Below are 21,380 nucleotides of genomic sequence, written 5' to 3'. Positions count from 1 at the left end.
TCTTGGAATTAAATAACAAAGTAACATTAGCAAAATAATTTGAATTGACACCACATAAATCAACAATACACTATATCATACAATAAGAACAAGGAAAAAATAAATTAGGGAAAAAAAATATTTAGTCTGGGTTGAAGCACGCAAACGTTATCTTTAGATAGAAAACGTCCTCACTACACTAGTAAAAAAAATTTGATTGTGCTCCTCTCTGATCGTTGAAAAACCAACCTACAGTTGTCGCACCAAACGTAATAAACTAGTTGACTCATTAAAATAAAATCTTAAAAAAATCTAAAATAAATATTTTATTTTATAAAATAGAATTAATATAATTAATATATATTTATAAATTTTAAATTAAAATACAAATATTTACCAACAGGTTGTTATTTAAAATATATAAGACATAAAAAGTATTAAATATAGAAATCAATTAATTAAAATACAGATATGTAAAAATTAGGTATATGGGTTGCATTATATTTTGCAAGTTAGTCCGATTAACCCACTATGTTTAATAAAATTATTTAAAAAAATAGTTAAAAACTCAAAAAAACTAAAAATGAAAATTAATTAATTTTTTATCACATTATATCAACAATCTTATGGGTCACTTATTTTCCTCTCTTCCTAACTATTTCTCTCAAGGTACTTATACGTTTTAAGTGTCTAAGAATCATTTTAATGAGATTTTTTTTTTGAGAAATAGTATATATAATGGACTTCACTACTTAAAAATAATTTTCATTTTAATTCAATTGCTCCAAACATTCCAAATAATTTCCATCATTCCTAACCTCCTCCTTTCTTCCCTACCAAACAAGGGGTAAGGTTGGGTTGTCTATTAAAACATGGGTACCATAGTTTTTATTTTTTATTTTTTTTAATATGAAGTCTTCATGGCTATCTATGATCCATGTGGCTATAAAAAATATCCCTCAATAATTTTCAAACCGACATTGTGGCCTATTATATATATATATATATATATATATAATAGCTTTTTGGATCCATTCCCGAGAATTAGGTTTGTTCTTCAAATTTTGATGCCCAACATTCGATGGACTTAATTAAAAAGATTATTTATACTAAATCCTGAAAATGATCTCAGGAATTTGAAAAATTAGAAATTTTTTCGGTACAACATTGTTTTCTTTTTGGGTACATTGAAAAAATAGAGAAAGTGTTATTGAAAAAAAAAAACAACTATAGAAATTGAGGAACACGATTAGAAGTTGCCAAAATTAAAATTAGGTTTAATGATGTTAGTTTCTATGATTTTTTTATAGGCAAAAAGTATTTTACTAATAAACAATTAAAGCACAAGATGTGCCTCAATTTATAGATACAAGATGTGTCTCAATTTAGTTACGTATTTTTAAAATGCTTGTTGTTTGTTACCTCATTTATAACTTTTTGTTTGAATTGATAGTATTAAAAGAAATTAAGAGAAAAAGGTATTTTTTTTTTATTGTTTGGATTTAAATGAGATGAATTGGTTTACGATTGTGCAATTTGCATCCATTCTTCTAAGTTTTGTTTTTCCCAAATTATATAGACGAGATGAAAGAAAAACCATACATATAAAATGAAGCAAGGTCTAATTGGTTAAGATATAAAGAATTTTTAATAAGAATATATTGCTATATCTTCTTACAATATTTTTTTTATTATTTTAAAAAGAAAACACTAATTGAAAAAGGATAAGTGAATTTAATGTATTAAAAATATAAAACGTATTTAACATATATATATATACCAACCTGCCTCCAACGGTCAAAGATGCTATTTGTGGTCAAAACCTAACTCCAACTTAGGTTAAAATCTATGTCAAATTTGATCTAGTCGGCGTGTGTGCCAAGTCTCATTTACCAAGTGCAATGCATGCTCAGTTGATCCTATCTACTTTTTGAAATTAATTAAGATTGAACACATACTGCAGTGTATAGCTTGGGACTACGACTAGTGAATAACGAACTGAAATAATGCATAAAATAAGCAAACCGATCAAAGTAATATATATATATATATATATATATATATATATATATATATATATATATATATATATATATATATATATATATATATATATATTACACACGATTATTTTTACACAATGATGCAAAATGAGATAATGGAAATTAAAATTGTGTACAAATTAACTAACATTGTCAACTCAGATATTCATAGGGTTTAGAGGTTTCACATCATCAGCAGTCTCAAGCATTACTTAACAACCTCACATTCATTAGTGACACTAAAAGGAGGTACTGTTTTACCATTAGAAATCAAAGGAACCCTAAAGCGGGGACACAGAACATAGATTGAGTACTATGAAGCCCGTCATTTCCATATAAAACTTGGCTCTGACTTTAAGTTCAAATCTCACAGCCAAGTCATTGTAAATCCCACCTCTTGTCTCCTCTTTATCAGCAATTTGTTCAGGTTGGAGGCTAATCACATACACTGCATGTTGGAATTTTAATTGAACTTATAAAATATTAAATGAACACTAAAATATATTACGTCAGATTATCAAGAGGTTTTAAGGAATATCTGAATTCATAGAACTTGATCAACATGTAACGGAATCTTACAGCGGTCACAAACAATTGGTTTAATGATCTTCCTCAACCAAATCACCTTTTTCCTTATGAGACCTTCCTTATAGGAGAAACTGTTTCTTGATTTGGTGTCTTGGGGAGCATAACCATGTCTTAGGTTCTAAATCTATTAGAGTTTTCATTATCCCCTAATGGGCCAAACTGGTTTCTGCTCATTAAGCTCATATCAATTTTTGTTAGCAGTTTGATGGACTCATCGAATTAGATCACTTTATATCGAACTCATCTAAATGTAAATAACTAATAAAAATATTATAATATAATATGTAGTCCATATTAATTAATTAGAATTATAAAATACCTAACAATCTCTCACTTGGGCTTCATATTAACCTCAGACATTTATATCACAAAATTCTTTAGGCGCGCAACTGTATGTTATTTACTTTCACACTCCTTTTATCCAATCTGGTCCATCTCATATAGCAATAGGAAACCACTGTAGTTTTCATCACAATTCAGTGTGATTAAGCTACAATGATCATCACTATTACTCATACTCGATGGATAGATCAAATATGGATAAACGGCATGAAAATTACATACAATGTGATCTTAATCATATTTATTTCCTACTAGTCCGAACTTTATTCTTTATAGAGATCAATCCAAAGTGCAATACAAATATTGCACACAAAACAAGCTCAGAATAAAATGATAAACATCAACTTTATTTCTGCAGAAAATCCAAACAATACAAATATATGGAAAACATAAGATATAAAACATAAATGGGACTCCCACTAAACTAAGATATTGTTAGGAACTACACCCATATGAGCAGTGTGCTCATGAAAAACTCTAGATACCAAACCTTTAGTAAGTGGGTCAGCTAGCATGGAATCAGTCCCTATATATTCTATGAAAATTTGCCTATTCTGAACTATTTCCTTCACAACCAGAAACTTGATGTCAATGAATTTTGACTTGGTTGTTCTCTTATTGTTGTTGGAGTAAAGAACTGCAGAGTTATTGTCATGATAAATTTTCAATGGTATTAATGCCATCGACCACACTCAAACTAGTGACAAAGTTTCGCAGCCATATCTCGTGATTAGATGCCTAAAAACAAGCAATGAACTCCACAACCATGGTTGAAGAAGCTACAAGAGTCTGTTTGGCAGACTTCCAAGAGATAGTTCCTTCGACCGACATATATATGTACCCAGAAGTGGAGCGTATGCTGTCTTGACATCCAGCAAAATCAGAGTCTGAGTACCCAATTATCTCCAAATTGTCAGACTTCTGATAAGTGAGCATGTAGCCTTTTGTTCTCTTCAAGTAATGCATTACATGTTTCACTGCCTTACAATGCTACAATCCAGGATTACTCAAGTATCTTCCTAGAACTCCTACGACAAATGCTATGTCGGGATGAGTACAAACTTGAGCATACATCAGACTTCCTATTGCTGACGCATAGGAAATCTTCTGCATTTCAGTTCTTTCAAGGTCATTATTGGGGCATTGTTTGAGACTGAATTTGTCTCCTTTAGCTATTGGGGTATATCTTGGTTTACTATCTTTCATGCCAAATCTATCAAGTAATTTATCGATATAGCTCTCTTGTGACAACCTTATGATACCTTGAGAGCAATCTCGTAGTATCTTAATACCTAACACAAAAGAATCTTGCCCAAGATCTTTCAATTCGAAATTTTTCGTTAGAAAACTCTTGATCTCCTGTAAGAAGCCTATATCTCTGCTATCAAGCATTATATCATTGACATATAATACCAAGAATATGTATTTACTCCCACTGAACTTATGATATACACAATCATCAACTACATTTGCCTCGAAACCATATGAGGTAATGGCTTGATGGAACTTGTAATACCATTGACAGGAAGCCTATTTGAGACCATAGATGGATTTCTTAGTTTGCATACCATAGACATTGAGTCACCTAACACAAATTTTTCTAGTTGCATCATATAAATCGTTTCTTCAATGTCACCATTTAGAAACGTAGTCTTGACATCCATCTAATGTAGCTCTAAGTCAAAATGAGCCACCAGTGCCATTATAGTTCTAAAATAATCCTTTGAAGATATTGGAGAAAAGGTTTCTTTATAGTCAATGTCTTCCTTTTGAGTAAAGCCTTTAGAACTAGACGAGCCTTATTTCTCTCGATATTACCCTTTGAATCCTTCTTGGTTTTAAATACCCATTTACAACCAATAGGTGTCACACCTTCATGCAATTCGACTAGATCCCAAACTTCATTGTCTTTCATAGACTTCATCTTATCCTTCATGGCGTCAATCCATTTTTTAGAGTTAGAATTGCTCATAGCTTGACAGAAGTTGATTGGATCATCCTCTATTAAACCAACAACATCCTCATGTTCTTGGAGAAATATAATATAATCATCTGAGATTGCACTTCTCCTCTCTTTAATGGATCTCCTTAATGACACTTCTTGAAGTTGTTGAGGTTGCTCTAAAGGTATTTGAGGGAGAACTTCATTGTTGTCTTGTTCTGGAACAATGTCAATAGTTTGAACATTGTCTTCTATTACTGGAGTTGTGTTTTGAATAGTAATAGGTACGAGGACTTGATCACTATAAATAACAAGTTTTTCCTCAAAGACAACACTCATTATGTTCTCTTCCTTCCCAAACTCCACTTCCTAAAGAAATCTTGCATTTCCCGTCTCGAAAAAGAATCTTAAGGTGGGATTGTAAAATTTATAGCCCCGAGAGCGTTCAACATAACCAACAAAATAGCAGCTAATTGTTCTTGAGTTCAGCTTTCTCTCATGTGGCCTATAAGGTCGTGCCTCATCCGGACAACCCCAAATGTGTAGATGCTTAATGCCTGGCCTTTTACCAGTTCAAAGTTCATAAGGGGTTTTGTTAACTGCTTTACTTGGCACCCTATTAAGGATGTAAACTACGGTCTTTAAAGGCTTTTCCCCAAAGTGACTCTGGCAAAGAAGAATGACTAATCATACTTCTCACCATATCCTTAAGAGTTCAGTTTCTTTGTTCTGTTACACCATTCATGCTAGGTTTGCCCGGCATAGTGTATTGTGGAACAATTCCACACTTTTTGAGGAAAAATGCAAAAGGTCATAGACGTTGTTCTCTTGATCCATCATATCTTCCATAGTACTCACCACCACTATCAGATTTGATAGCCTTAATTTTCTTTCCAAGTTGAAGTTCAACCTCAACCTTGAAAGTCTTAAAAAACTTCTAGGGATTAAGACTTCTCATGTATCAAATATAGGTAATCGTATCTAGAGTAGTCATCTATGAAAGTAATAAAATATTGTTGTCCATTCCAAGAAGTTGTAGGAAAAGGACCACAAATGTTTGTATGCACTAGTTCTAATACGTCTTTAGCTCTTTCGGCACCTAATTTCCTTATGTTTGTTCGTTTTCCCTTTAGGCATTCACACAGACCTCAAAGTCCGATAAATCCAAAGGGTCAAGAATTTCATCCAGCACAAGTCTCTGAATTCTTCACGCGACATACTTGGGGCACTCTTTCTTCATGTGTCCTGACTTCTTGTAGAAGTAACAGGTAAATTTCTCATCCTTTTTTTGTTTCTTTTGCTAAGAAGTCATTTCCCCAACACCCTTAGTCTTCTTCCTCATCTTACTCTGAGAGGTCGAAGTCAAGTGAGCACTTTTAGTCCTATCTCTTTGCAGCCTCTCCTTCTCTTGCACACAGTGAGATATAAGCTCATTGAGGGACCATTTGTCCTTTTAAGTGAGCAGGAAGCGAGATCAAAACCAAGTGCACGAGTAGGTCTTTACCAAGCTCTAACTTAAGTGACTTGAGTTTTGATGCGAGATTGAACATCTCAATAATGTAGTCCCTTATGTTTCCTTTGCCTTTATACTTCATGGAGATGAGTTTAGCCAAAAGGTTACTTGTTTTCGCCTTTTCATTTTTGGCAAAGTATTGCTCAATTTCCTCAAGGAATTTCTTTGCACTTTGACCCTCAGAAATAAAGCCCCAAAACACCTCTAGAATAGAACACTTCATGATCATAAGGCACATTCAGTTGGACCGATCCCACTTCTCAATTTTTACCTCATTAGAGGTTTCTAGAGTGGAAATGGTTCATTTCGTCCTCAATGCCAAGTCCAAATCCAAACAGCCAAGAACAATTTCTACGATTTCCCTCTAGACCTTAAAATTTGTCCTATTTAGCATTGGGATAAAATTCACTTGGGCGGTAACATTTGCAGCACTGACAATATTAACTAAAGAGAGAACAAAAATTAATAATATGTTCACAAATAATCAAACACGTCATATAAAGTATATATAACAAGACATGCAAATATTTCTCATAACAAATCCATCACAAGATACCCAACACAACATTAATTCTAGTCTTTGGATAGAGAAATTAATTTGTAATTGGTAGTTTCAACGCTATAATCAAATATTGACAATAAGTTCTGTCAAATAATAGTCTTTCTTTGGAATGACTATTATTCTCATGAAAAAAAAAACTTTATAATTGTCACATATTTATTATTGCAGGTATGTTATTGTTGGGCAAAATTGTGTCTTCCTTTGTGTTGGACCTTGTGGCTTCAATAACTTAAGAGGGATAGGCTTAGAATGCAGAAGAAGCAACAACAATCAATTTAATAATTTTCTTTAAACATGAAAGGAAAAATTGATTGCAATAACATAAATGAAATAAGGGAAGAGAGAATGCAAACACAGTTTTATACTGGTTCGGCCATAACCTGTGCCTACGTCCAGTACTCAAGCAACCCACTTGAGATTTCCACTATCTTTGTAAAATCCATTACAAAGTTTGAACCACACAGGGACAACCCATCCCTTGTGTTCAGGAATCCTTTACAACAAGAGACTCACAGTCTCTTAACTAATCTTATTGAGTAAGAAGAATGGAAGAAGAATTCTCTCTTCAAGAGAAGAATATTACAATAAAGATCATGTAGGAATCCTTATAGATTTTGCAAGTGTTTGGCCAAGGATTTCTTTTGAGAGAGCATTTGACAATGAAGTTCTTTTGGAATCTCTCTCATTGTCTTTTGAGAGGATAAGACATTTTTGCCAAGCAAAACTCTCTTTTTAATTTCGTCCCAAGTCACCTATTTATATATAGGCCTTTGATGGCCAGTCAAAATTCAAATGATAAGATGTGACTGTTGGCTATATTCCTTGAAAATCCTCTCTGGTAATCGATTACAGAATTAGTGTAATCGATTACACAGTTGTTTTTCTTGAACAATTGTGACCCTTCATTTAAAATTTGAATTCCCAACATTCAGAGTCTCTGGTAATCGATTACATATGATGTGTAATCGATTACACACTTTCAAACCATTGGTAATCGATTACATGTGCCTTGAATGACTTGAAACCTTTCATTGTGAGGCAAGGCTTGATCATGAAGAAATCTTGAATCAAGGTTTTGTTTGTTGAAACAATCTTGTATCAATCTTGAAGCAAAATGAGCCTTGTTTGATTCTTCTTTTGACATCATCAAAATCATGTATACATACATTCACATTCTCCCCCTTTTTTATGATGACAAACATGTGATTTCTTCTCAACACCATCAAAGCTTGCATGATTTACATTCTCCCCCTTTCTCAAGCAAATTCTTAATTCTTCTTGACATCATCAAAATCTTCGTGATTTACACTTTGGGCCGAGCACAATCCGCATAAATAATTTCATGCTAGCATCCATGCAATTTAATTAAATCAATTTACACAATAGAGGTTACTTTGGCAACATAATGGTCCAATCAATTTAATAAAAATTACTAGACATGCAAATAAATGGAAAGGATTCGTAATGGTTAAATTTGCACCCAATTATGATAGCAGTAAATATTTGAAAACAACGTCATGGTAAACTAATTACACATCCGAAATGAACATACCACAATACTATCACAAATTTATACCAAACACAAGAATATCATAAACTATCAGCCTATTACCGATTCATGAAGAAAAAGCAATTGGAAAAAAACCATAAATTATTCATATAAGACAAAAGACCATTGTCTTATTACTGATTCATATAAACAATATATATATATATATATATATATATATATATATATATATATATATGAAATTGTGCCACGTACAAAACATCATGATAATGACATACATATAGATTCACAAATCACGCACAATGACCTGATATAAAAATATAAGTCTATATGGCTTTGTAGTCGATGTAAAGAGTTCTTGAAAACCTTATATGTATAAAACAAAAAAAAAAACTTTCTTGCTCACGAAATATATATATTGTTCAAGAAAACCAACGCTGGATACGTAGAACCTTTACCCCAAATAGAATAATATGTAAGCACACGCAACACAAACAAAAATTGTGTACAAACCCATACATCAAATGCATAGGCTTTTTATTCAATTGGAAAAAAAACTTTATGACCATAACACATAAATTTGCGGGTTTTACAATTTTATTGATCGAAATAGTTTCTCCCAAAAATAAAACTAGGATTCGTATAACTAAAACGATCCAAATATAATACATATCAAACAACTTTAAATCCCAATAATCTAACAGTAATGGTGACTCTGATACCACTTGTTGGAATTTTAATTGACCTTATAAAATACCAAATGAGTATCAAAACACATTACGCCAGATTATCAAGAGGTTTTCAGGAATACCGGGATCCATAGAGCTTGATCAACACGCATCGGAATCTTACAGCAGTCACAAACAATTTGTTTAATGACCTTCCTCAACCAAATCACCTTCTTCCTTGTGGGACCTTCGTTTTCTCTTTAGATGGGGAGAGGAGAAACTGTTTCTTGGTTTGTTGTCTTGGGGACCATAACCATGCCTTAGGTTTTAAACCTATTAGGATTTCCATTATCCCTTAATGGGCCAAACTGGTTTCTGCTCATTAAACTCATATCAATTTTTTGTTGGCAGTCTAATGGGCTCATTGAATTAGATCACTTTATATTTAACCCATCTAAATGTAAATAATTAATATAAATGTTATAATATAATATATAACCCATATTAATTAATTAGGAATTATAAAATTCCTAACACTGTGCCATTCAAACACTACTTGAGGGAAGGTTGTGTTCTTATTGTGGCCTTGCTGATCAAAGGGTGCCAAGCTCACTAAACCAAAATCACTACCTTTGCACGAAGCTATAGCTTCAATCTTCGCATAGTGCACTATGACTTTGTTGTTGGGGTTCGTTGTGATGTTGGCCTTGAAGTTGTAATACAAGGTGTTGTTGCTAGTGATAATTGTTGAATTGTGTGGGTGAGGCATCAATTACATGGAACTTGATACCTATGGGATCGATCATGATTAAAAAGATGGAGAACATGAAGGATATGACCGTAAAAATAAGGGTGAACATATGCAGCAGATGCTGTTGATGCAATTGCTCTTGCTACACATGGTGTGATGACTGATTGATAGGACTAGACTAAGGAGAAGTATAGAGATTTCAAAAGATGTCCTTCATTCCAATTTCTAATATGCAATACATCAGTTATATATATTGAGAGGAATGTGCATATAATTGTTTTGATATACATTCAAAGATACAAAGCATCAAGATAACAAAATTTCAAATTTGGATAAATACTCAATTTCATCTTTGAATTTGTAAGGTGTTGATGCTTGAGTCTTGGAAAGATGATAAAAATAAAATTTTGTCCTTAAATTTTTAAATAGAAATCCATCCCACCATAATTTTTTTCCGTTAACCCAAACTGCTAATTCTATGTGACATCGTTGGAGTTATTTGTCATCTTAAATTTTGTTGTCTGTTGTTGACGTAGAGAGACTAATTTATCACTAAAATTTTGATGAACTAATTTGTTAATTTGGAGAATTGTAGATATTTTTTTTATAGCATCCAATGATTACTGACAATTAAGTTTCTAAATAATATTACTTAATGTGATTACATCATTGAATGTAACAACTTATTGCCAAAATAGTCCACAATTAACGGTTAAAACCAATCCTACACCAGATAATTTACATTCTCATTTCATACAATCTAACCACGTGGTGACTACCCCTAAACTAGCCATAAACAATCCACCATAACATAAAAAGGATAACAAAGTATTTCATAATCCAACTCCTTTTGCAAGTCATCATTGTTTGCATTTACATCCCTATTGTCTAATCAGCACTCCATTTGCAATGACTCCGATGTCGACATTGTTGTCAGTGCACTCATGGTGATCTGTTATGAAATTGGAAATTCATGACAAGTTCAAAAAGGGGCTACACCCTTCTTGAAAACAAACACAAAACCCCCAATTTCAGCCGCCCATAACACACTTACCTTTACGCTCTTTTTCGGTCTAGGAATATTATGTGCTTTCGAATCTATCATCACTCTTGCTACAACCTTCAATTCAATTTCTGGTTTTATTTTCTCCCAATTTTACTAAGGTTTTAATTACACCCCCAATGTAGTAAGCAATAATCATTGATCAATTTCTACATGCACACACCAATTCGTTCAATTTCCACTTTCATAAGGCTTGACAGAATCCCCTCTTGATCAAGTCTTTTAAAGGTTCATCAAATGAAATTCCTCTTTTGCTTTTTTTAGGAAATTTATTATTGGATTGGGATTATGGTGTGACGAATTGGATAAAGACAACGAGAAATTTGGTTTTGGATTTTAATTTGATTTTTGGTTTTGGTTTTAAATGTATTTGATGTTTGGGTGCTTCTTGTTGGAGTTGTTGATCCTACATTTCTTTGTAGTTAGAAGAATGGATTTTAAATTTCCAGTTGAGTTTTATTCACTTACATCTACTGTCATAAAAGTTCAAAGATATAGAGAAACAATGTATAAATTTTGCAAGTTTCTTAGTATGTGTTGGGATCGGTCGGCAAGTGTACAAATTCACACAAGTAGTATAAAACGGTAAGACCGAGTATCGTATCCCCAAGGAATTTATTTCACCTGGACCATGTACATTAAGCATGTAAACACTTATAAGGATTAAAATAAGGCAAATGTTGAGTTATATACTATAAAATCTAATTGAACATAAATAGAATATCTAAAACTATAAAAGGTGGAAACTATCAAGTTAAAAGCGTTGGGGAACGTCCTACTGAATTTCTCTTGATATATAAAATATTTTTTCTCTCTATCTAACGTTATCCTAGTGTTCTTATACTGAAAAAAATACTCAAACCATGATTCCTCACATGAATGAGCCTAAGACTTTCTCCTTGATCCCTCAACAAACTTGTTCTAAAATAGTTGCACTAAGCCTACAGTATAAAATGGACTAGATCACTCCACTCCATTCCTAGACATACAGATTTCTAGTTTGCTCGATCAAGTTCTAAGATTTTAAAGCATTTTCCAATACTAAAAATCCTAACTACACATACAAATGGGTGATCAAGCCACAAGCATGTAAAATAAGCATAGATAGAAGCAATGAACACAAAATAATAACAATAAATTAATAGTGAGAATATTACATCAAGATTATTCAGTAGAACTTCCCAACAAAGAGGATTAGCCTTCCATTATAAGCATAGATGGAATGTGACTTTGGTTTCTTACAATGTAGTAGTAGTGTCGTCATCATCATCATCTACTAAAAGAAGAAAACAACCTGAGGTGCATTTCTGACCAATGATGAATTTCTCATTGCAATAATAACACAAACCTTGTGTCCTGTGTTCATGCATGCATGTAGCAGAAAAATGTTTAAGTGGGAAGGCGGTGGAAGAGGGAGATGCAATAGTAACTAGGGTTAGGGTAGCAACAGGGTTGGTGATAGGGTTAGGGTTCATATTAGAAGAGCGAAATTGTTTAGGCCTAACATCTTTAATTTTGTCTTCCACCAGTTTTGTCATACCAATAGCTTGTGCAATAGAGTATGGATGAAGGATAGCCAATTCCCTACAAATCTCCAGCAATAAGCCAGATATAAAACAATTCAAAAGCATCTTAGTAGATAGCCCATTCACACATTTACAAAGTTTTTCAAAAACAACTTGATAATCATGCACAAAACCCGTTTGATGATGTAATTTAAACAACTTAGCTTGGTGATACGCATAAGTTCTAGAGGATCATGACCAATATTTGATTTTTTTTTAGGTTCATTGAGTGTGTGCTTTGTCTGTAAATATTTTTCTTGTATTATTTAAGTTGCGACTTTATTAATGAATTTTATTTTATTTATTTATGATTATTTTAAATTTTCATATAATATTAAATGAATTAAAACTATTATCCATAATTTTTTATACAATTTAAAGGTTGGGACTATCGTAAACAATAATGAATATTTAAAAAAAAACACAATTTACATGAGTTTTAGTAAAAAAAATGTTGTGAAATGAAGCTACACAACATCGATTTTAGTTAAAATTAATGTTACAAGGGTACTTACTTTCTACATTGATTTTAATCCAAACCGATGTTGAAATATAATATTAATATACTTAACATTAGTTTGTTCGTAAACCGATGTTAAATTTCATTTTTAATATCAATTTGAATCATATGAGAGTCAATAACATGAAAACAAGCTTTAAGCATGAAGATGTAAAATGTAATAAGAATATTAGACCTATTTCTTCATGACATCACTGATGACATCTAAGGTAAAAATATATTCCAAAACTGTAAATGTAATTGAGACAACATAAATATGCAATAAAGAATAAACAAATGGATAAAAAAAAATAGTATTATAAGAACCATTTATCATTCCATCATCTTGGAATTGAACACGATTTCTTCAAAAATATGTCATTTTTTAACTATTCAAACATTTTATACTAGATAATTGGTCTATGTGAGGCTTTTCTTCCTTGATTTTATGCTTAGAAATGAAAAATGATCCCTCTTAACTTTCCTTTCGCATAAATGAACAAATATATCCCTTCAACCATATCTAAATCAAATAAAAAATGAGCAATCACTTCCGCATAAATTTAACCTGAAGCTCAGATTGAAAATTCTAAATTTACTCGTAACAATATAAAGCACCTGATTCAAAATTAGATGACATGATTATCGGTCATAATTAATTTTAAAAATCCAACTATTGAAAATAAGTTTTTTATATACTTTTTTTAAAATATTCAAACATTATCAATATAATCCACCTACCAAAATTAAATTTTTTTATATAAATCTAATCAGTAACATTTTAAATTATTAATAAAATCCTATTAAATGCAAAAATTCAAAAAACGATTGATATAACCTAAAGTTTTTTAAGCGGAAAAATTGGGCTCTAGCATCCTTTCTTTTAAATAAATAAATAACAAATAAAGATTCCATCAAATATTTTATAAAAAAAGGCATTATTATATGGATAGGGGTGGGAATAGGCCAGACCGGCCTACAGGGGCCTACGACCTGGCTACATAAAATCTGGCCTGAACTGACCTATTTAATTAAAAGGTTAGGCTCTAGCTTTTATAAAAGCATATTAAATTAAATAGACCAGGCTTAGGCTTATTAAAAAGTCTTACATAGGCCGGCCTATATATATATATATATATATATATATATATATATATATATATATATATATACTTATATTATTTTTTGGTACAATTAATTTTTTTTTTGAAATTAGAAGACTTTGATTACACATTACTTTTCCATAACTTTTATTCCTAAAATAAGTAAGACTTTAATTACAATTTAGGTGTGAGTCATGTGTACTTTTAAGAATATTAAAAATTTAATTTAATGTGAAGAAAACTTTTATAAGACTAATCTTTTAAAAAGATCAGGCTGAGTCAAAATAAATTTTTGATAGGTTATAGCTCAAACTAAGACAAGACCAAGTAAAAATAAAGATATTTGATAGACTATAGTCTAAAGTCAGCCTCAAAAAATTCATTGTAAACTAAATTCAACCCGGTTGACTTGACCTATTCTCACGGTTATATTTGGATGATCAGATTTCATCTTGATATGAATAAATTAATCACCTTCACCTTCAACTCGCTAACCCTTCTAAAAGCCTCTTGTGAGTAACTATCGTTAATATATCCCTCCTCCATTCTGAATCAAATTCATTGTTTGTTGAACCCATGCCACTGATTCACACTACTCCACCGCTTCACTATGCCATTTCCACACTTATCAATGCACCATCATCATCTTCTTCCACCCTCTCTGCTGCCACATTCGGTTCCAATTTTCTGCGCAAAATCCATAACCCAATTTTTAGGTTTTCCACCGCCAGAAATCGCTCGCGCGCTGCAGTGGTCAGAGCCAAAGCAGGGACCGATTACTATTCCACCTTGAACGTTGGCCCCAATGCCACGCTGCAAGAAATCAAGGCCTCCTATCGTAAACTGGCGCGAAAGGTTCCAACTTTCTCCTGTGTTTTCGTGCCAATTTTAATGGGTCGTGTTTGGTTTTGGGGGAAATGGAGTGAATTAGGGTAATTGGAATATGGGTTGTTAGGTTTATGGGAAGTTCATATCATAACCCAGCATGTTCAGATGTTCTATTGATATTAATATTTCTAATTTGAGATGTTTGAGTAGTTGTATGAAAATGTATGATAAGCAATTTGGTGCGTTCATATAAGGCTGTATTTGTTAGATATAAAACCATGAGGAAGGCCGGCATCACACTCTCTAATGCAATCCTTCTCGCACACACTTTAATATTGGATAAGTTTAATTTGAAACTGCAAAATTGTAAGGTAGGTTCATTGAATAAGAAGTGATACCTACAAAATTTTGTGATTTTCAATCATTTCAGTCAGTAATAAAGAGTGTTTAAAACAGTGTTTGAAAGTATGTTGCAAGCATTTCTCATAAAACCATTATGTGCCTTTATCCAACAGCTTAAGCTTTGGGGATTATTGGTTCATGACATGTTATTAGAGCTTCTATGACCATGTGGTTTAGAATTCAATCCTTATTGTCCGTGTTTCTTCATAAAAGCTAAATGTCAGCACATGCTAGGGTGAACCTGTGCATTATACCTGCTTTAAAGTCCAAAGGGCTCTTGAATTTGGGGGCATGTTACACGCAAAATTATTATTGTTCCTTTACCAAATAAGTTAATCAGAAGAATTGTTTCGTGACCATTTTTTCTTTTTGTCTTTTGGAATCAGTACCATCCAGATATGAACAAAAGCCCTGGGGCTGAGGATAAGTTCAAGGAAATAAGTGCTGCATATGAGGTAATTCCTTCCCTAGAATGATGCTTTTTATTTTTTCATTGTTACTACTTGTTCAGGCAGCAGGACATATTTTTGGATACATTAAGGGGTTTCTTTTACATTCTTTTGCATTATTTTTTATATATTTTCTGTCCTATTCTCTTTGTTTATGATCTGAACATTGGCATTGTTATCTTTTTTTGTCTGGGATACAAGACTTGATTAGTAAAATTTAGAGATAATTGTATTACTTCATGGATGATAACTGCATTTGTACTATATTTGTATTTGCCCTTTTTATTCATGTGGTAACAAAGCATGCATATAGGTCCTATCAGATGATGAGAAAAGATCTTTATATGATCGCTTTGGTGAGTCAGGTCTACAAGGAGATAATGGAGGGTCGACTGGTGCTCCAGGGGTATGTGCATATTCACGTCTTCCACGTTTTGCAATCTCAATATGAACTTGTGACTCTTTTTATATGATGATATATTTCTACAGAAGTACCATTTGTCCCTTTTTTCTTCTCCCACCTCATTACTTATTTTATTTTACTGTTAATGCCTTCTGAATTGATCAGGTTGATCCTTTTGATTTATTCGATACATTCTTTGGTCGTTCTGATGGAGTATTTGGAGTTGGTGATGAAGGGAGCTTCAACTTCAATTTTAGAAACAAGAGAAACCATGTTCATGATATTCGGTAACGATCTTCTGAATACTATGACTAATTTCTGGATACTTCCCAAAGGATTACTGGGTGATTATTGGATACGTCCTTTATGAGTGAGAGTTTTAAAAATTTTATTTGTTCTTATTTAGCCTTCTGCCCAAAGGGATTCCCCCTTGTGTGTAATTAGAAGAATTTTATCTAACAGGATAAAAGAACTGCAAGCAGAAGGATGAGGTGTTTTACAGAAACAAAATAAAAAAAAAAGGATAAAGAAGAACTAGAACAATGAAGCCCTCAAATCTTTTCGAATGATACTTATAAAAGACCATGGGTCAAGCACCAAAAAGCAGGCAGATAAAAGTTATCTGCTGGACAATAAATTTCCAAGAAAGCACTATAATCTACAAAGTTTACTACTTTTTACTGTAAGAATTCTGAACACAATCATTGATAAAGGCTCACTAGTTGACTACTTTTTACTGTAAGAATTCAGAATGTTTCTTTTATTTTATTTATGCACAATTCAATTCTTGAATAGAGATTATCATAATCATCTATAAGTAACAAATTATCATTGGAAGACTCTGGATGTTTAGTCTAGTGTATCATGAATTTAGGACTTGATTGATAAATGAATACTTAGCAAATTATCAGAATCCTTACATGTTATACTTTAAGTAGAAATCACTTATAAGAAAGAAGATAGCCAGAGTGTGTCTATGCTACTGGAAGACATTATGCATGTCCCTGTCTGTTATATTCCAACAAATAAGACCTTCATTTGATTCCAACAAATATGTCTGTAAAATTTGGCATAAGCTTTATTTCACTGTGGTGCAGATATGACCTTCATTTGAGCTTTGAAGAATCAATATTTGGAGGACAGAGGGAGATCGAAGTTTCCTGTTTTCAGACATGTAATATGTGTGATGGTACAGGAGCTAAATCAAAGAATTGCATTAAACAATGCACAAATTGTGGTGGCAGAGGGGGAGAAATGAAAACTCAGAGAACACCCTTTGGAATGATGTCTCAGGTAATTTAAAAATAGATTTAATCAGTGGGTATTGCCAATGATTTTTAAACTACCTGAGACACTATAACAATACAATATTTGTATCAATGTAATATTCAGGTTTCTACCTGCTCTAAGTGTGGTGGCCTTGGCAAAATAATCACCGATCAATGTCGAAGGTGTGATGGCAGTGGTCAGGTGCAATCTAAACAAACAATGGAAGTAGAAATTCCTCCTGGAGTCAATGATGGAGACACAATGCAAATTCAAGGACAAGGAAATTTTGATAAAAAGAGGTTAGCACTAGCAGGATTCCAGTGAATATTTTTGCTTCCAACAATGTTTTGACCTGATTATACTGTGAACTGTGGGATGAATTCTAGTTGGGTTTGTCAGTTTGATAAAAGGAAAATTTAACTTGTAATAAAGTCTGAAGTAGAGCTTCTTCACATTATCGTTCATTAAATAAGTAAATGTGAGACTGTTTCTACTTCTGGATGGTCAACTTGACAACATTAAATGAGTAGATATTCAGACCATATTCACAGTTGAGGAACTGCCCCATTTCATTCCTTTATTCTTAATTATCAATTTATACTAAATTAACAAGCTGCACTTAATACTGTGATTATTTATTGATGACAGATTACCACACTATTCCGGTTTATCTGTGTAATAATAGAAAATGATATTACTTAATCTGAGACACAAGATAACTTAAAAATAAATCAGATATCGTTTTCATAGGTCTATTATTGATTTGCAACCTGAAGCAGAAATATGGTCAGAATACTATGAATTCAACTCATCTTAGTACTATTAATTTGTCCCATTTTATTTCAGGCAAATTACTGGGGATCTTTATGTTGTCCTGCATGTAGATGAAAAGCAGGGAATTTGGAGAGAGGGTCTTCATTTGTACTCAAAGATTAGCATTGACTTCACGGATGCAATACTGGGGTCAGTTAAAAAGGTCATACCAGTTACCTCCTCTCCCCTCATCAATAAAAAACAGTAACATTGTGTGTGCAAAACATAGAATCACATTGGTTTGTTATTTAGGGATTTTATCATCTTTTGGGATCTTTCCTTATTTTTCAATCTTATTAAATTTAACTTGGTTAAGTCAAAAACCCAACTATTGACAATTTGGATATTAATATTGACAATATGCAAAGTATATACATAATATTTTATGTTTGGAGAGAAGGCCATAATATTAATTTTTATCCATTTTTCAGATGTGCTAATATACAAGTTGAATCATTCTGTACATCTTTTCAAGCATAGTTTAGTTTATAAATCATTGATAAATTAAGGAATATCCTGTGCCTTTTGTATTTGGAGGTAATATTAATTGATTCATTTTTTATGTACTTAATGGCAGAGCAGATATACAAGTTTAATCATTCTGAATACCTTTTCAAGCATAGTGCAGTACTTAAATCATTCATAGCTTTAAGGAATATCCTGTGGTTTCTGTCTTTGAACTTTGAAGGCTGTTTTAACTTCAAACTGAGGTGACTTCAGGTAGACACTGTTGAAGGTTTACGGGATCTTCAAATTCCTTCAGGGATTCAACCTGGAGATTCAGTGAAGTTGTCATGTTTGGGAGTTCCAGACATAAATAAACCATCTGTTCGAGGCGATCATTATTTCATTGTGAATGTTCTTATTCCCAAGGATATCAGGTCTGTATTTTTCTTACCATCTTTTCTTATATCCCTAAAGAAAGAGTTCATCATCGATTGTTTTGTTTAATGTTTTGCATGTACTAAAAGTCTGAGTTTTTGTACTTTGATTGTGGTTCCGAAGAGCAGCAATTTTCAGTAAATATTTTATTTGCTTTTCAATTAAAAGACAGAACCTTTATTGCCCTTTCTATGACTTCACAGTTAATTGATAAGTAAATAAAGTATAATTGTCTTCAGAACATATTACTTCACAGTTTAGTGTCTACAGTACACATGATGCCTTCCTCATAAATGAATACTTTTGTCACTTGTATAATTGTACTTATCTAAAGTTTCTTATATTTGTGATTTTTTTTATCCTCAAACCCTGCTTGTTCTAGTGGCACCGAACGTGTACTTGTTGAGCAGTTAGCTTCACTAAGAGCATCTAGCAAAAGGGATTCACTGTCTTCTAATGACAATGGTAATAGTTCCCTCTAGGCTTTTACTCATACTTTTGAAATTAAAAAGTATAATAGGATAGAATTATGCTGAACATGCATGAACAAGAAAAATTATTCAGGATTTTTTTGCAACTGTGCTTTCCAGGGATACCCAAAGGAAAATTCAATGAATTCATAAAAAGGGATCCAAAAGGTGACGCTTCAAGGAAGGGAATAAAAAATGTTGGCTCTCTATGGGGATCAATCAAGAACTTCTTAAGGTATAGCTCAGTTATGTGCCAGTTCTGATGGAATATAAACTATCATGAATCATTTCACATGAATGTAAAAAATTGAACTTTTTAATTTGTCTTGAACACAATAAGAAAGCTACACCATCATTCAGAATTAGACAAATGAAGATTCTTGAAACTCTTAACTAACTAATCTTCCAACTTCCTAGCAGAAATCCGTCACGAATACTATAGATAAGACTCTTAACAATTTCCTGATGTACAGGGGAGGACAGTCTGAAGAAAGGTTTGCCTCAATCAGCATGGATACGAAAGTATTCTTATGGAGATCTGGCCACCAAAATCCTGTCCCTGATTACTTTTTTGTTGTTTTCATTATAACTTGGATTTTTGCCTCTATAGCAAAGTCTAAGCATTAGATACTTCAGAAAAGATCCGGGTCCTTTAATAGAACAGAGTGGAAAAAAATAAAATAAGGGTATGCTTGGTTAGGAAAATAAAAAATAGGAAGGGGAGTGGAATGGTTTTGATTTTTCAGGCCTTGGTGCTTGGTAGAAAGATGTATTAGTGGGAAGTGGGTAAAAAATTAGTTTCAGCTTTTTTTTAATCTATGAGAGATCACAATTGAGAGAGTAGAGTAAGAATGAGTTCCACTACACTAAACACCCACACCACTGTTATACAAAGCATGTGTTAGTAATTTCTTCCAAAATTCTCTCCTATTTATTTTTAGTTCTACTACACCCCTAAAACATTCTGTTTGAGCTAATAAGATTAGTGGTTGAACTCAACTTTTATGCCCCCATCCTGTAGTAACCATGGCACGGTTAAGTTATCGAATTCAGCTCTTTGCTCCCGTTATGTTGAGACTTAAATTGTAACCTGTAACCATCTTTGGGGGCTTATGCTAAAACATAGTCATGTCTTCTAATTAAGCAGTGAAGTTACGTTGAAAATTTCCCTTCAAGTTGGCATGCCGTGTGAATCCTTAACATTACCAAACTTATTAAAGAAACTAAGAAAGTGAAGAGAAAGGATCGAAGCTTATGTGGTTGGTTAACGTGGTTCTAAATTGTAGTTGGATGGGGTAATTTGTTGTTAAGTTTTTAATCTGTTTGTTCCCGTTAGCAACATACGACAATATATATATATAACATTGTTGGTTCTGTTTTTAGCTTTATTAAAATATCAATGAAGATTCAGGAAATTTGTATTCTCGGGAATTCATACTAATGGTTTAGTGTGTTTTGGGGAATGTCTGTAAATTTTATTTTGAATCAAAAGTAATTTATATTTAGAAATGTTTAGTTTAAAAGTAAGTTATTAGTAAAATTCAATATAATTTTGTTTTTGTTCATTGCAAAAGCTTCCTAAGTTGTTTTAACTCAATCAATTTTTCACTTATTTTTGAATATGAGATTAAACATGTAAATATTTAATTAAAATTATGTTGACTAACCTAGCAGGATCGATCTTAGACATGACAATGGGAACCGACATATGGGTGCTTTCTCAAAATCATTTCCGTA

The 21,380-nt window shown here is 32.4% G+C and overlaps 1 protein-coding gene across 1 annotated transcript; it reads left to right on the top strand.

Annotated features, from left to right (window-relative positions):
* The first annotated feature begins 14,592 nt into the window (after positions 1-14,592).
* LOC114418691 (chaperone protein DnaJ) lies at positions 14,593-21,031 on the top strand. Its single transcript, XM_028384163.1, has 11 exons — positions 14,593-14,982; positions 15,744-15,812; positions 16,120-16,212; positions 16,375-16,496; positions 17,307-17,502; positions 17,602-17,777; positions 18,325-18,454; positions 19,012-19,172; positions 19,556-19,638; positions 19,764-19,878; positions 20,117-21,031. The coding sequence occupies exons 1-11, from the start codon at positions 14,704-14,706 to the stop codon at positions 20,268-20,270; spliced, it is 1,578 nt and encodes a 525-aa protein (XP_028239964.1). The 5' UTR covers positions 14,593-14,703; the 3' UTR covers positions 20,271-21,031.
* Positions 21,032-21,380: the final 349 nt, after the last annotated feature.

This window comes from Glycine soja, chromosome 7, assembly GCF_004193775.1.
Source record: "Glycine soja cultivar W05 chromosome 7, ASM419377v2, whole genome shotgun sequence".
Classification (NCBI taxonomy): domain Eukaryota; kingdom Viridiplantae; phylum Streptophyta; class Magnoliopsida; order Fabales; family Fabaceae; genus Glycine; species Glycine soja.
The sequence above is the reverse complement of the archived record's forward strand: the minus strand, read 5'-3'. Positions and strand labels throughout refer to the sequence as shown.